The following is a 15,032-nucleotide window of genomic DNA, read 5'->3' as shown; positions in this document are numbered from 1 at the left end:
TATGCGGTTTTTTAGGTAAGTTATCACGTGAAAAGACACCACGGAAATGATTGATTTTCAACTTCCCGACGTATTTTATAATATCCTGAGACGAAAGCGGTCTGTCAGGTAGCGTAATCATCAGTTTTTTTTTTTTCTTGATCTATTCTTGTTTGAATTCAAACCACTTCCTTTTTTTCTTTTTCTATTTTGAACCGCATTATACACACTAGCACCTCCAGACATCAAACTACCAAGTGCTGACAATCCTGCAAATATAGGTATTAAAGGAATTACACCTCCTGACTGTCTCGGTGCTAAAATCAGCCTTTTACCACCATTCTTTTTCTTTGAGATTCTTTTTTTCTTCGCTGCTAATATACCATTTGTTTTTATAGCACGTTTCCGTTTACAACCCATACCTATTTTTCTTTTAGCTTTCATCGCATTTGTTACTGCATACGCAACTAGTTTCTCTTTTTTAGGAGTATCTTTTGCTTTAAATCTTTCCCAAGCACGATTTTCTAACACTTTATCAGCTCTATGTCTATCGTCTAAATTTTTACTCGCTGCATACACAATATCGTGATCGCGACAAGCAGCATCCAATGGGTTTATTCCTTTATCACCACGATCTAACCTCTTTTTTAATTTCGTACCTGGACCGCAATACTGATATCCTGGTACATGGGCTTCAAACGGGAGACTATTTATAAGGGAGTTTACAAATCCTTTTCCAGTCTTGACTGACTTACACTTACGAGTTGAACGTGTCATCGATAACTGATTACAAATTGGAAAATTCTAGCGTATTTATAAGAAAAAATGGATTTGATTGAACAGAAAGATAAATTGGATGTTATAAATGTGGATGTTCGGACAGTTAAAAAACCATCAAGACACGGTTCGTTATTTCCTGATACTATACGTGCTATACTAGTTGGTCCCAGCGGTTCAGGAAAAACAAATATAATGTATAATCTGATCACACACGCAAACGGGTTAAGATTTGAAAATATTTATTTATACTCGAAAACCTCCAATCAAGAAAAATATGTTTTATTAAAAAAAATTATAGATGATATACAAGGTGCTAATTTTTTCATATTTACAAGCGCTGATAAGGTTATAAAACCGAACTTGACTAAAAAAAATTCTATTATAATTTTTGATGATGTAATATGTGGTCCACAATCTGTAATCAGAGAATACTTCAGCATTGGAAGACATTCAGGTGCTAGCTCTGTATTTTATTTAGCACAAACATATTCTAAAATATCAAAACAATTAGTAAGAGATAACTCAAACTTTTTAATGCTGCTGAAACAAGATGATACAAATTTACGACATATATTCAACGATCATACGTCAGCAGATATGGATTTCTCAAAATTTCGGGAAATTTCCCATTTATGTTGGAACCACAGTGATTACGGGTTTCTGGTTATCGATAAGACTCGAGAAATGAATGAAGGAAGATATAGATGTGGTTTTCATACGTTTATTAAAATAAGATAAATTAGTATTGTATTATGTTAACATACATATCATTAATTTTCTGATATTATAATTTACAAGCCATTTAATGATGAACTTTGTAAAAATTATTGTAAACCTTAATATTATTTTAATAAAATACTTTATAAATATATATATATATACCATAGTACGCAGTTATTAACCACATAGTGATATCAGTAGTCATACGATACAGTTAAATTGTATTTATTATTTACAATGGATAAAGAAAAAGTTTTGCTGGAAAATTTAATAACATCAAAAAAAAATATTAAACGAAAAATAATGGAAATGAAACGGGGCGTTATAGATTCTGAAAACTATTTCCGTGAAGCATTTAAACCATTGAGTACAAGTATAGAAAAAAATAATCAATGTAACTCGCACCCAGCTGATCAAAAAAATACGGAAACCTCGCATATTAGTGACGAAGATGACGATGTATTAAATTCAACATTTTCAAATTTTTTTAATAATCGACAGACAATACAACGTTATGATAAATCCTATGGTATGTATTATGATAAAGCTAGTGATTCGTACAAAATAGGAGATCACACAGTAACTTTTTGTCATGGTAACTTACAGTTGGTTAATAAATACTATAAATGGACTAAAGGGCTATGGTCGTTATTATGCGAGAAGGAACCAAAAAATCACACTATAGAAGATATGGAATCTTATTATGATATTTTAAGAACAACACATGTTCATTTAAAACCCGATGGGAAACCCAAAACCTCAAGATACTTTAAATGGATTAATGTTGTAAAACCTCTGTACGAACGAATGAAAAATGAGGATCATCAGTTAAACAAAGAAATAACTAAAATTAATACCCCTAAAACTCCTCAAATTAACTTATTACCATTTAACGAACATATATCTAGGTTGAGCGCTAAACGTAGTAATATTCATAATAATACAACCATGGGAAATGCGCCGTTTGAATTTCAACCAACAGCTAACAGTTCTATGATTTCAGAACCTGTTGTTGAAAATATGTTTAGTTTTACTTCAACACCGCAGACTAATAATAAAGGTGCTGGTTTATATAAAGATGTAATACCTCAAACCCAGTTAGTTTATTATGACGACCCAAATGAGCTAGTGACTAGATTAAATCTTTTAGCATCATCACAAAGTGCGGGTAATACTGGTGTTAATAATGAAATTATATCTATTTTAGAAGAGCTACGTGAGAGAAATATTATAGTATAATGGTAACCTTAGATAGTATAGCTAATGAACTACATCGGCCAGCCAGAAAAATATTTCCTAGACGATGCGTAGTAACACGGTTTATTGATGACCTCTGGCAAGCTGATTTAATGGATATGCAATCTCATTCTAAAAAAAATCACGGCTTTAGATATATTTTAGTTGTTATAGACACGTATTCAAAATATATTTGGGTTGAGTCACTGAAAAATAAGTCCGGTGAAAATTGTACAAAAGCCATGTCTAATATATTGAAAAAAGCTAATCCAAAATTGTTACAGACAGATAATGGCACAGAATTTTATAATATTCAATTTCAAAATTTAATGAAAAAATATAAAATTAAACATTTTAGTTCATACAGTGTTATCAAGTGTTCAATTTGTGAACGTGTTATACAAACCCTTAAAAATAATATATATAGACATTTCACTGCAACAGGTACATGGAATTGGTATGATAAAATATCAAAAATTATACAAAACTATAATAATACAAAACATAGAACAATCAAATGTACACCCAATGATGCTCGGTTGGACGCAAACAAAATTAAATTTAATACCCATATAAATGATAAAACATTATATAAACCGAAATTTAAAGTTAATGATAAAGTAAGAATATCTAAGTATAAACATGCATTTAGTAAAGGATACACCCCAAATTGGACAACGGAAATATTTACAATTTCAAAAGTCTTACAGACAAACCCAGTAACTTATCGACTAAAAGATGGAACAGGCAATAAAATCTTAGGTGGTTTTTACGAACAGGAAATTAAGTTAACGGATTATCCAGACACTTTCCTCGTTGAACGTATCATAAAAAAAGTTGGGAATAAAATGTTTGTCAAATGGTTAGGCTTTGATTCGAGCCAAAATTCATGGATAACATCATCAGATATTTTAAAATAAAGATATTTTATATGTTATACTTTTTATAATAAAAAATATAAAAGTTTTTTATCAAGGCAAATTAATTATTTACATAGGTTATCTCCTGAAATAAAAAAAGATTGATTATTGTATACAAAAAAGTTTTATTTATAAAAAAAACAATAATTTATTATACTAATAGGTCTTGTAATATCATATCAGACATTGTGTTAAAATGAAATTGCAATATTTCATGTAAAAATGATGTGTCATCGTTTTGTAGATGCGAATAATAACTAAAGTCATAGTTTTGAATATATTGGTTTGTAAATTCATTCCTCTGGCAAGTGATGGGAAGACCGCGGACATCGTTTTTAATCAGTTCGTAAGCTGTGTCAAATGTAACCTGATAACTTGACAAACGTTTCTGTTTTTCTACAATATACAAATCGATCAAATTTTGTATTTGCTTGAGACGGGCGAAGTCAATGTTCGTCAAACTAATGTAATTGTCGTTTATATGCAAGGTAATTAAACTATGTTTAACATTGGTTGAATATGAAAAGTTATCTGTTATTTTTACACGTCTACATCTGATATGTAAATTATTCATAATTGAATTGTAATTAGATTCAGACATAAGTGTAAACCATTCTTCCAAACTTAATGTAATAATTTTCTTTGAAAGTTTACACTCCAATAGCAAAATAATAGAAATCTGATTATTAATTAATAACCCCACTGTAATATTTTTCTTGCTAAAAGCACGGATGTCAAAAGTAGACTTACAGACAATTATTGGTGAATCCATTGTTAAATAATTTTGTTAATTTTTTTATAAGTTAAAAATATTTTGACCACTATAAGCATAAATATAAAGTGAAATATAACTGCTAGAAGTCCTACGTTGAACTGTGAGTTTTTATCGTTTGTAAACATATTATATACTAAAATCATGGATAAAAAATACAAAAAATGTAAAAAAAATATATATTATAAGCAAAAACACATGATTTAACAAATGGTGTCGTCCGGATCGGTTTCACAATTACAAATAACATCGGTTTTACAATAATTACTTAAGACTTTTTGTATATACTGATTTCCCTTCATTAATAATAGAAATACACATTTTGGTGAATAACGAGTATGTTCTATAAAACAATCGTCAAAAATTTCAAAATTATGTAGAATTATCCCACACCAGTGACATTGAACTGCATCCCCGATGTTTAGATACTGGAAACCACACTGGGCCAATTTATATTTGTTTTGGCCCGTATTTGATGGGTATGTTTGAAATGATCTTAGCCTTGATGAAAATGCGGTGAATTCTGGATAAGCCGGTGTTGAATTGAATCGTATTTGACTAACCAATGACCGGATATCATTTGTACATTTTTGGAAATTCATTTTTTTTAAAAAAATTAAAGAAACGACGAGGAAATTAGAAACTACAAAACACAACTTGGTAAAACAGCTAATCGCAAGCAACTGAATATATTTAAAAATTATTAATAATTTGTTTACCAAATTTTGATAAAAAATACAGTGCAACCAACAAAAGTAAAATTTAAGTTTCTCCGGAAAAACAGTCTGTGAATGAACAAATACATCAATGAAAATTTAATTCACATGTTCTCCTGGTACACCATAGTCTGCTTTAAGCAAAAAGCGATATCTAGCAGTGATGAAAAAATTAAACAGTATAAACTGGGATAGAAAGCAGCCAAAAATCTGTTCATCCAAGGGGGAAAGTCGTGGATAACCGTTTTTAAATCACCCTGGAACAGTAAAAAACTGGGGTAGTAAGCACCCACAAATCTGATCGTTCAAGGGGGAAAGTCGTGGATAACCGTTTTTAAATCTCCCTGTAATTGTAAAAACTGGGATAGAACCTACATATACTACCTACTTATACAAAAGGATACATAGTAAGAATAATATATAGTAATAAGCAAGATAGATATTAAATGGTAACATCAATTTCAAATAGTATAACGTTTCAAAAAGAGTAACGAACAAAAAAACCAACAATGAGTAAAAAAGATTTATACACAAAAAATCAAGGCAACAAGCGGTACATCGTGTCACTGACACCAAAGTAAGAAAATATAGGTTTTTTTTTTGTAATAGTGACTGGAGTGGGTGTAAGGAACTACTATGAGGGTACGGATGGAACTGACTAGTGGGGCTATTCCGTAGGTAACAATACTAACTTAACCACAGGTCTAGTTAACTCCCCTTGTGAAGTTAACAATCGGACTACACGAACTACACCGTCAACGCCTGGGTTGACACTTAGTATGCGTCCTAAGCGCCAGTGGGTGGGGGCCAGCTGTTTGTCTTTCACTACGACCATATCGCCTATTTTGAGGTTGGGGCTGCTCTTAGTCCATTTGTTGCGTACTTGCAGAGAGCATAAATATTCGGCGGACCACCGACGCCAGAACGCCTGATGGCACTGGTGGAGAAGCTTCCAACGAGGAACCGACTTGCTAGCTGTCTCTGGCATCGGCAGATCTGGCACGGACAGCAACGGCCGGCCAATCAGAAAATGACCTGGTGTCAAATAGTCTAAGTCCAATGGGGACGAAGACATTGGCGTGAGCGGTCGTGAGTTGAGGACAGCTTCGATTCGACAGAACTGGTTGATAGTTCCTCCAAGGTTGGATGGTGACACCCCATTACCCTAGACAACAGAGTTTTGGTTGAACGTACGGCGGCTTCCCAGAGACCTCCAAAATGTGGTGCTGCTGGGGGGTTAAAGTTCCAAGAACAAGGAGCGCGAGCTGTCAACCGGTCACGATTTTCTGGATGATTGACCAGTATGGATAGCCGTTTTGACGCGCCAACAAAGTTGGTACCGCAGTCAGAAAAGATTTCTTGAGGCAGACCACGACGAGCTATAAACCTATCGAACGCCGCTAAAAATGCGTCAGTAGATAGCTCAAGAACGAGCTCCAGATGAACGGCTTTGACAGCCATGCAAACAAAAACAGCTATGTAGACCTTGTACTCTCTCTAGGATTCCGTAGGCGGCATTCTCTCATTGGAACGGGGCCGGCATAGTCGATTTCGACTTTGGAGAAAGGCTGACATACTTGAACACGGGCTGCAGGCAAATCTGCCATCAGAGGTTGCGGAGATTGAGCGATAGCTCGAACACAGGTGGTGCATGACCCAATAGTCTGACGAATGACAACACGAACTGACATTATCCAAAAGTTACGGGTTATCAAAGCGGTTATAACCCTGGGTCCAGAATGACACGTAACTAAATGCCAGTGTCGAACGATCAGCTTAGCTAAGTGTGACGTCTTGGGTAACAGCATGGGCTGCTTCTGAAGAGTTGGTAAATCGGCGTGATGTAGTCTACCGCCAATGCGGATCAGTCCGTTGGAGTCAATGAATGGGCGGAGACGAGCGTATGAGCGTGATGGAGTTCGGTCCGATTCCAGGGTGATGAACAATCCAGACAACAATAGACGCTGAGATACTCGGACAATACTGACAAGTGACTCCTGAAGCTCAGATGCCTGCAAGAAGGCGAGTGGGTACTCCTTACGCTTACAGCGAAAAATGAAACGGCGTACCCACGATATGACACGAAGCATGCGTTCATACGAGGAAAATCGACAAATCCATTCAGATGGTTCACCAACAGTTACGGTAAGGGATACGATCTTAGTATCAGGTAATTGTTCCACTGGAATGGGAGTTGGAGACGTGTCCCAAGTATCGACATTTGCATATAAAAATTTCGGACCACACTAATACAACGAATGGCTTATCAACTCGGAAGGTAGCATTCCCCTGGAAGCGCAATCCGCAGGATTGATAGCAGAGCGAACATATCCCCATTGGCAATGTGGAAGAAGTGTATGTATTCGATGCACACGATTGGAGACAAACACTTTGAACATAGAGTGAGGTTTGACTAACCAGGACAAAACTATCTGTGAATCAGACCAAGCAAAGGTAGAGTCTACGTTCAGTTTATCCTGTAATATCGTCAGAAGGCGGTACAGCCACCGAGCAAGTAGGACAGCGGCACATAACTCGAGTCTAGGCACAGTGGAAGTCTTTACAGGAGCCATTTTGGTTTTGGATCCAAGTAGCGAAATAGAGACAGAGTGATTGTGTGTGACTGTGCGCAAGTACACTACTGCCGAGTAACCCTTTTCTGACGCATCGCAGAAGCCGCACAGCTGAACGCGAGACTGCAATTGCGTGGATAGGAAACGAGGAACCTTTACATTTGATACTGCCGGGAGACTGTCGACAAACACGGACCAACAATTGACCAAATCTGGTGGTAGAGGGTCGTCCCAGGATACATTCGCCTTCCAAATCCTTTGCATGATATGCTTTTCATAAAATATGACTGGAGCGAGAAATCCGATCGGGTCATAAATTCTCGCGATGGTGGACAGAACAGTACGTTTGGTTGGAGTGTGTGATGATGGACATACGTTGAATCCGAACACATCCATCGAGGGATTCCATTGAAGACCCAAAACCTTTGTCACACCACCCTCCTTATCGTCGAAATGAATGACGTCAGAAGCACGGTCCTCCAAAGGCACGGCTGTCAATATAGATGGCAAATTACTTGACCATTTTTTGAGGTCCAGACCGGCGCGGCCCAGGACTAATTGCAAGTCTGACTGCAACTTTAAGAGTTCATTGGAAGTATCAGCTCCGACACAAACGTCATCGACATATGTCTGATGCAACAACGCGTCTTTGACTGTCGGAAAGTCACTGCCCTCTTGTTCAGCTATGTCTTGAAGCACTCTTAAGGCCAAGTAGGGGGCACAATTCACGCCATAGGTGACCGTGTTAAGCTGATACTCCTTCAGTTCGTCCGTTGTTGACGCCCGCCAAAGTATGTGTTGAAATGACCGGTATTGTTGATGTACCAGAATCTGGCGGTACATCTTACATACATCAGCAGTGAAAGTGTACTTGTGTACCCGGAACCGTAGAAGAATATCGATGATATCTTGTTGCAACTTAGGGCCGGTATGCAGACATTGGTTTAACGAAAGCTTGTTTGATGCCGTTGCAGATGCATCGAAAACAACTCGTATCTTGCTCGAAGTTAGCGAGCCCTTAAACACCGGATGATGGGGTATGAAGTATGAACCTGGACAAGGGGCAATGGACATATGTCCCAACGATTCATACTCAAGCATAAACTGTCTGTATGCTTTGCCTAAGGTGTCATTGTCTTAGAGCTTCTTTTCCAGATTCTGAAAGCGGCGCACAGCTATTTGTCTGGAACCGGGAAACGTCTCGGACCGGTGTTCATTTAGAAATGGTAGTGGAACTACAAATCGTCCCGTAGAATCACGTGTCCGTTCCGAAATGTAAATACTTTCACATTGACCGTCCTTGGTGAATGTGTCTGGAACTTCGTCCGGCTCTTCCACTTGCCAAAACCGTTGGATGATGGTCTCTAAAGAGATGGTAAGTGACACAACATTAGATTGGAACGATTGGGACACAGAGCCCTGAACAGGGCCGATAATGATCCAGCCAAACAAGGACCCGAAAGCAGCAGGCAACGAATCATTGATGACAATTCGTTTACCGTCCATAACCTGGGAGTACACATCAGCACCCAAAAGTAAATCTATGGGGTCGGAACGGTCGAATCCTGGGTCTGCAAGCGCTAAGTGACTAAAGTGCTGTTTGACTTGAGGTGTGAGAGGACAGATAGGCATGTTACCGGTGATTTTCGGAAGGATCCAAGCACTGACGTGGATACGGTGGTCGTCATGTCGAGGAGCAATTAGGCACTTGACCAAACCGTCGACATTGGAAACTGCAACACCGGATACACCTGTGAGAGGCGCGGTCCATTTTACTCGCCTTAAGCCCAGCCGTTCAACACATGACGTTGACATGACGCTTATTTGTGATCCGGAATCAATGAGAGCGCGCACCTGCTGCATACAACCGGCATGATCTCGGACATGCAGCAAAGCAGTTCCCAGTAGTACTGTAGACGTACCCCGAGCGCTGACCATTGATACTTGTGGCGGCGTTTGTTTCTCAGTTTCTTGATAATCCCTGTGCAGGAGAGTATGGTGACGACCAGAGCACTTGTCACACGGCTTGTTAATCTTGCAACGGTTTGACCAGTGTGTTGAATTTAAGCAACGAAAACACACCTTTTTGTCACGGGCGGTCTGGTAACGGGCGTCCATTGACAAACCTTCAAAATTTGGACATTGAACTGTCGAATGGTCTTTAGAACAAAACAAGCATTTTAAGGCCGGATCATTCGACAGCCTTGAAGTGTGCAGGGTTACCTTGGACCGTTTTTCATCGTGACGACGTAGAGAGGGTTTGGGTCGTTCCTGTTGTACTAGTGGACGACGTGAACTGCTGGTGAAGTTGACAGCTTCCAAAATAGATACACGATTTTTAACATAAGACACAACATCAGCTGCCGTAGGGAACTCGTTATTATTGATAGCCTCAAACCCTTTACGAGTTGACAGAGGTAAACACCGTGCGGAGAGCGAGAACAATAGAAACTCGCCTAGATCAGGGATGTTCAACGATTCAAGTGTCGAAACCTGGTCAGAGAAAACCGTTAAAAAATCCTTTAACCCGTCTAACGATTCTTGGGACTGAGCTGGTATAGATATTAGTTTATCTACGATCAAGGAGGCTAGCTGTCGAGGTTTATCAAAACGTTCTACAAGTGTCGTCCACACTAGGTCATATGTAGCGTCGGATACAACAATATTTCGAATACTATGAAGAGCCTCATCCTTAAGGCAACCTAGCAAATAGTAGAATCGGTCAATGTTAGACAAGTCAGTGCGCTCGATTACGCGCGCATTGAACCGATCTCGAAAAACAGGCCAATCTGAAAGGTCGCCGCTAAACGTGGGCAATGGTATTTCTGGCAACCGTGGTCTGCCTGAACAATTGTTATCATTAGATCGATTGGAATGTATAGACCCGTTATGACTAACGTTATCATCACATGTCTGTGTTGGTCTGAGGGTTTCCGCAACAGCGACTGCTTGTATGTACAGAGAACGGACTTGAGATTCCTTGGTTGACGAAAACTCCGCAGCTAAACCCAGATCCAACAGAGCGTAGAGAACCGCCTGGTTATCAGCCACAAATTTCTCCCACAGCGAGTCTAAATCCCCCACAGCAGTTAGAAATTCAGTACGTAACTCTGGCTTAGAGGTCACTCGTTTAGACAATTCGTGTATGGCCTGGATACGGTTAACCGTAGTATCACGAGATATGATAGCAACAGTTTTTGTTCTTTGCAACAGTCTAAGTTGTCGCGCACTGTCGTCTTCCCCTGTACCCTGCATTGTACGTTAGTTAATAATTTAAGTTACCTACGTTGACAATCACGACCCACAAAATGTAATATTTAAACAAACAAGATAACAATTTAAATATTTATATATGACAGGTCGTTAGCAGATATAATACAGTTTATAAATAAATAACTAGAACAGCTATACTCAATTACCAATGCCCTATCCAGTCACTTATAGTACCTGACAACGCTTAGAGACAGAGATCAACTGAAACCACGCTCTGTGCTACCAAATGTTGGCGCACGTCGTGTTCTTACCCTGGCAGTTGACACGACGTACTCGCGGTGTCAGGAAGACAATAATAAAATGATACAAATTGGTAAATGGTAGGTAAAGTATAATATTTATATTGATCAATTATCTCAGAGGATATTAATAATAATTTAAGTGCAGTTGACGATAGACGTCTCTATGGCAACTACATACACAGAACTCAATAATAATAATACAATTCACAATAATAATATAAAATGACAATACAACATACGGGGAGACTACAACGGCGACTGCGATGATGTTGTTATTGTTGGGCGGCGGCGGCGGCGGCGATGGTCGTCGGAGGTGGCTGGACGTGACAATTATAGGCGATCAGCTGATCGGCGGCGCAGACCGATATTATGATAAATCAATTAATATGGGAATAGCTCGGCGGCGGCGGCGACCACGGCCTTCAGTCGACGGTGAAACGGACGGCGGCGGCTTCACGTACAACGCACTATACTTGACACTCAAATAGATCGGCGGCGCCGACCGATGAACTTACGTAACATGTACGCGATACGCTACAACAAGGTAATATTACGTACGTACTACGCGCGCGACACAGCAATTATTAATGACGGCGATTGACGATTATAATATAATATACGAGAATACGACACGTAACTCGGATCTCGACCGGTACAATATAAAAGTCGAAACAATAGACGATACCCAAAAGGTCTTCACGGACGTCAAAGCAGCGACGTCGGATGTCGAGCGAGACAGGGCAACTGGTAGACATATCGGCGCGGCAGCATAACATGCAAAATAGCCAGTCGATAACACGTCGGACGGGAAGGGGAATACGCAAGCTTAGTCGGCGGTCAACAGGTAAAGTCGCCAACACCGATAGCGGTACGAGTTTAACGACGGCTTGCGTAAACAGTAACAGAAGTCAACAGAAGTCGCAATGCTCGAACATAGAATTCTTTTAAATATTTGTTTTTAATTCCAATAAGACATTTAATACGACTAAATAATTTTACCATGTGTGAAACATCAACACGTAGAAAACAAGTAGGCAAATTTAAGGAGCTTCTTTGGATTTTTTTTACCACACTTCCAGTAGCATCGATACATATACGACAATATGATTTAGATACATCTTTGTAAATCACTAACTGATGATTTGTCCAATAGTGTAAGAGAAAGGGGTCACAACCTATACAGTGGATTGATCCTGAGTGAATTGAATTATGTTTTAATTCAATGACTGATTTTATAGGGCATTTTTCTGTTATCCCCAATATGTTATCACTATGCTGTTGTTTAGCCTTACTGAGAACATTATTGCTGTAAACATTTGGTGGTGAGTCACAGCCAAATTTTAAGTTAGACACACTTTTTCTCTTCCAATTCGATGGTATATCCGTTAAAAGTTCTGCTCCTACGAGGGATCGCTTTAAGTCTTTCAACGTTCGCTTAGTATAATGTTCCATTTCCCTACCTCTTGTATCTTTAGCTTGTATTTGAATAATTAGTGGTTGTTCTAATTGTGGTGCTTTATAACTCCATCCATATAAGTTCGAACCACAATCTTTACATTTTGCGGAAAATCTAATAAATTTGTTACAGTTAAAAGAATCACAATATACTTTTGTCCTATTATATATAAAATTACATGGTAGTCCATGTGCACTAATAAATGCATCATTAATAACATCGGTCCATCCATTTTGAAGAATATTATATCTTCTTTCCTTACCATTGTTTTTGTACTTTACTGATACTGGCATTATTTTATATATGTAAATATATATAAAATATATATATATATATCGTAAGGTATCGTTATTGAAAATACGTCAAGATTATCATCGCAAACAGAAGATGAATCATCAGTACTATAAATATCTTCCTCTGTTTGCTTTGAAATATGAGTTAGGCCAAGTATATTTTTTAAATTAGATTGATGACTATAACGGTCTTGATAGACGGAAATATATAAACAATTGGACGATATTTTTTTTCCAAGAAGGTTCGATAAATCTTTCCATATTTTGTCAGATATTTTTTTTAATTTGCCGTTGGAATCGAAAATTACATTTATATGATCTTTAACCCGTCGTTGGTCGCGTGGTGAGATATTCTCTCATTACGATATTATTTTGGTCACCACTGTCTGTTATATCGGTTTATTGCCTATTAGTTGTGCTATACCTTATCAGATACAGATAATCTAAAAATATATGGGCATTAAACGACTTTGTAATTGATTACATATTTTCAGTATCCGTTTAACGTGACTCGTGTACACACGGTGAGAGAAATTTTCTATATGCGACCAAACAAGTACGTTTTTTCTGTGCATTATTTTATCATGGATAATAACATATCTGCTTGGCTTGAGGAAGCTGACGATGATATGTTAGATGATTTTGACCTCGATGAAGATGACAGTGATGTAGACGTATTAGATAATCCAGAAAATAGTGATGAATCTGTTGAAAATGAAAGTGATTCCGAAATGTCTTGTTCTGACGATTCTATTAGAAATAATTTTCGTGGATATAATAAAGGTAAAGATAATATTATCAAGTGGTATACTGACCCTCCTCCTCATAATATAAGAACTCCACGAAGAAATATTGTAACACACCTTCCTGGTGTAAAATCGGCAGCAAAAAATGCTAAAACTATAATACACTCTTGGGAACTTTTTTTTCCCAACGAATGTTTACAAGAAATTACTACTTGTACTAATATATATTTAGCGAAAACTCGTGATAATTATCAAAGGGACAAAGATGTTTTAGATACTGACCTTTTACTTCGTGCTTTACGATTTGATAACATACACACTCGAAATGAACGAAAAACAATTGACAATTTGGCACCAATTAGAACGGTTTTTGATGAATTCGTAAATCGTTGCATATCATTTTATACACCAGGAGAATATTGTACAATCGACGAAATGTTAGAGGGCTTCCGGGGACGATGTAAATTTCGTCAGTACATAGCCAACAAACCTAATAAATATGGTATAAAGATTTTTGCTTTGGTAGATCCAATAAATGTGAGTAGTATATATGTACCAGTCCTGGCTCACTTCATATATATCAATAAAAGATCACAAAGAAAACAATGTGCAAAAAGATCAGAAAATTGAAATGCAATAATAAATAAAATATTTTTCGCAAAACTTATGAAATGCAATAATAATTAAAATATTTTCCGCAAAACTTAATTATTAAAAATAAAAATCGAAATGCAATAATAATTAAAATATTTTTCGCAAAACTTATGATATTAATAATTAAAATCTAGATGCAATAATAATTAAAATATTTTTCACAAAACTTATGATATTAATAATTAAAATCTAAATGAAAAAATGTATTAAAAACTTATATATTTAACACTCACCCAAATGGGGCACACGTTATTATTATATATTTTTCTAATCTTTTTGATTTTGATTTCTAATTAGTGTATTGAGATGGTCTACAAAATCATTTCTGTCTATTTTTGTTTTATAATGTCCCCAAGCTAATGTATCAATACCATTTTCTAAAATAAATCTTTTATCATCATAAACACTTAAAGCTTTTTTGTTTTGTTCTACAGTAAAAATATCATGTTTCTTAGTTCTAAATAAATTTTGTTTAACATATTTTGATTTTTTTGTTAGTAAACAATTTTCAAAATCATTAAAACATATTTTATTTTCCACAACATTTTTTTTAACACCTTTAGCTTTTTTAATTTCTTTTTCAGAATCTAAGATTCGATGTGAATATAATTTGGATCTTAAACCTATAAATTCAGTCATAATTTTTCCATTTAATTCATCTTTAAACTTGCC

General features: G+C 36.9%; 3 protein-coding genes across 3 annotated transcripts; all 3 read right to left on the bottom strand.

Moving 5' to 3' along the window:
• Positions 1-5,050: 5,050 nt before the first annotated feature.
• Positions 5,051-6,584, bottom strand: LOC132933194 (uncharacterized). The gene is made up of 3 exons (XM_060999510.1): positions 6,288-6,584; positions 5,816-6,243; positions 5,051-5,090 (listed from the first exon to the last, which is right to left on the bottom strand). Exons 1-3 carry the CDS (start codon positions 6,582-6,584, stop codon positions 5,051-5,053), a joined length of 765 nt encoding a protein of 254 aa, XP_060855493.1.
• Positions 6,585-6,598: 14 nt separating this feature from the next.
• LOC132933193 (uncharacterized) lies at positions 6,599-8,770 on the bottom strand. Its single transcript, XM_060999509.1, has 2 exons — positions 7,451-8,770; positions 6,599-7,369 (listed from the first exon to the last, which is right to left on the bottom strand). The coding sequence occupies exons 1-2, from the start codon at positions 8,768-8,770 to the stop codon at positions 6,599-6,601; spliced, it is 2,091 nt and encodes a 696-aa protein (XP_060855492.1).
• Positions 8,771-8,833: 63 nt separating this feature from the next.
• On the bottom strand, positions 8,834-12,960 carry LOC132933192 (uncharacterized). The gene is made up of 3 exons (XM_060999508.1): positions 12,846-12,960; positions 12,280-12,761; positions 8,834-10,945 (listed from the first exon to the last, which is right to left on the bottom strand). The coding sequence occupies exons 1-3, from the start codon at positions 12,958-12,960 to the stop codon at positions 8,834-8,836; spliced, it is 2,709 nt and encodes a 902-aa protein (XP_060855491.1).
• Positions 12,961-15,032: the final 2,072 nt, after the last annotated feature.

The sequence above is a fragment of the Metopolophium dirhodum genome, chromosome 1, assembly GCF_019925205.1.
Source record: "Metopolophium dirhodum isolate CAU chromosome 1, ASM1992520v1, whole genome shotgun sequence".
Classification (NCBI taxonomy): Eukaryota; Metazoa; Arthropoda; class Insecta; order Hemiptera; family Aphididae; genus Metopolophium; species Metopolophium dirhodum.
The sequence above is the reverse complement of the archived record's forward strand: the minus strand, read 5'-3'. Positions and strand labels throughout refer to the sequence as shown.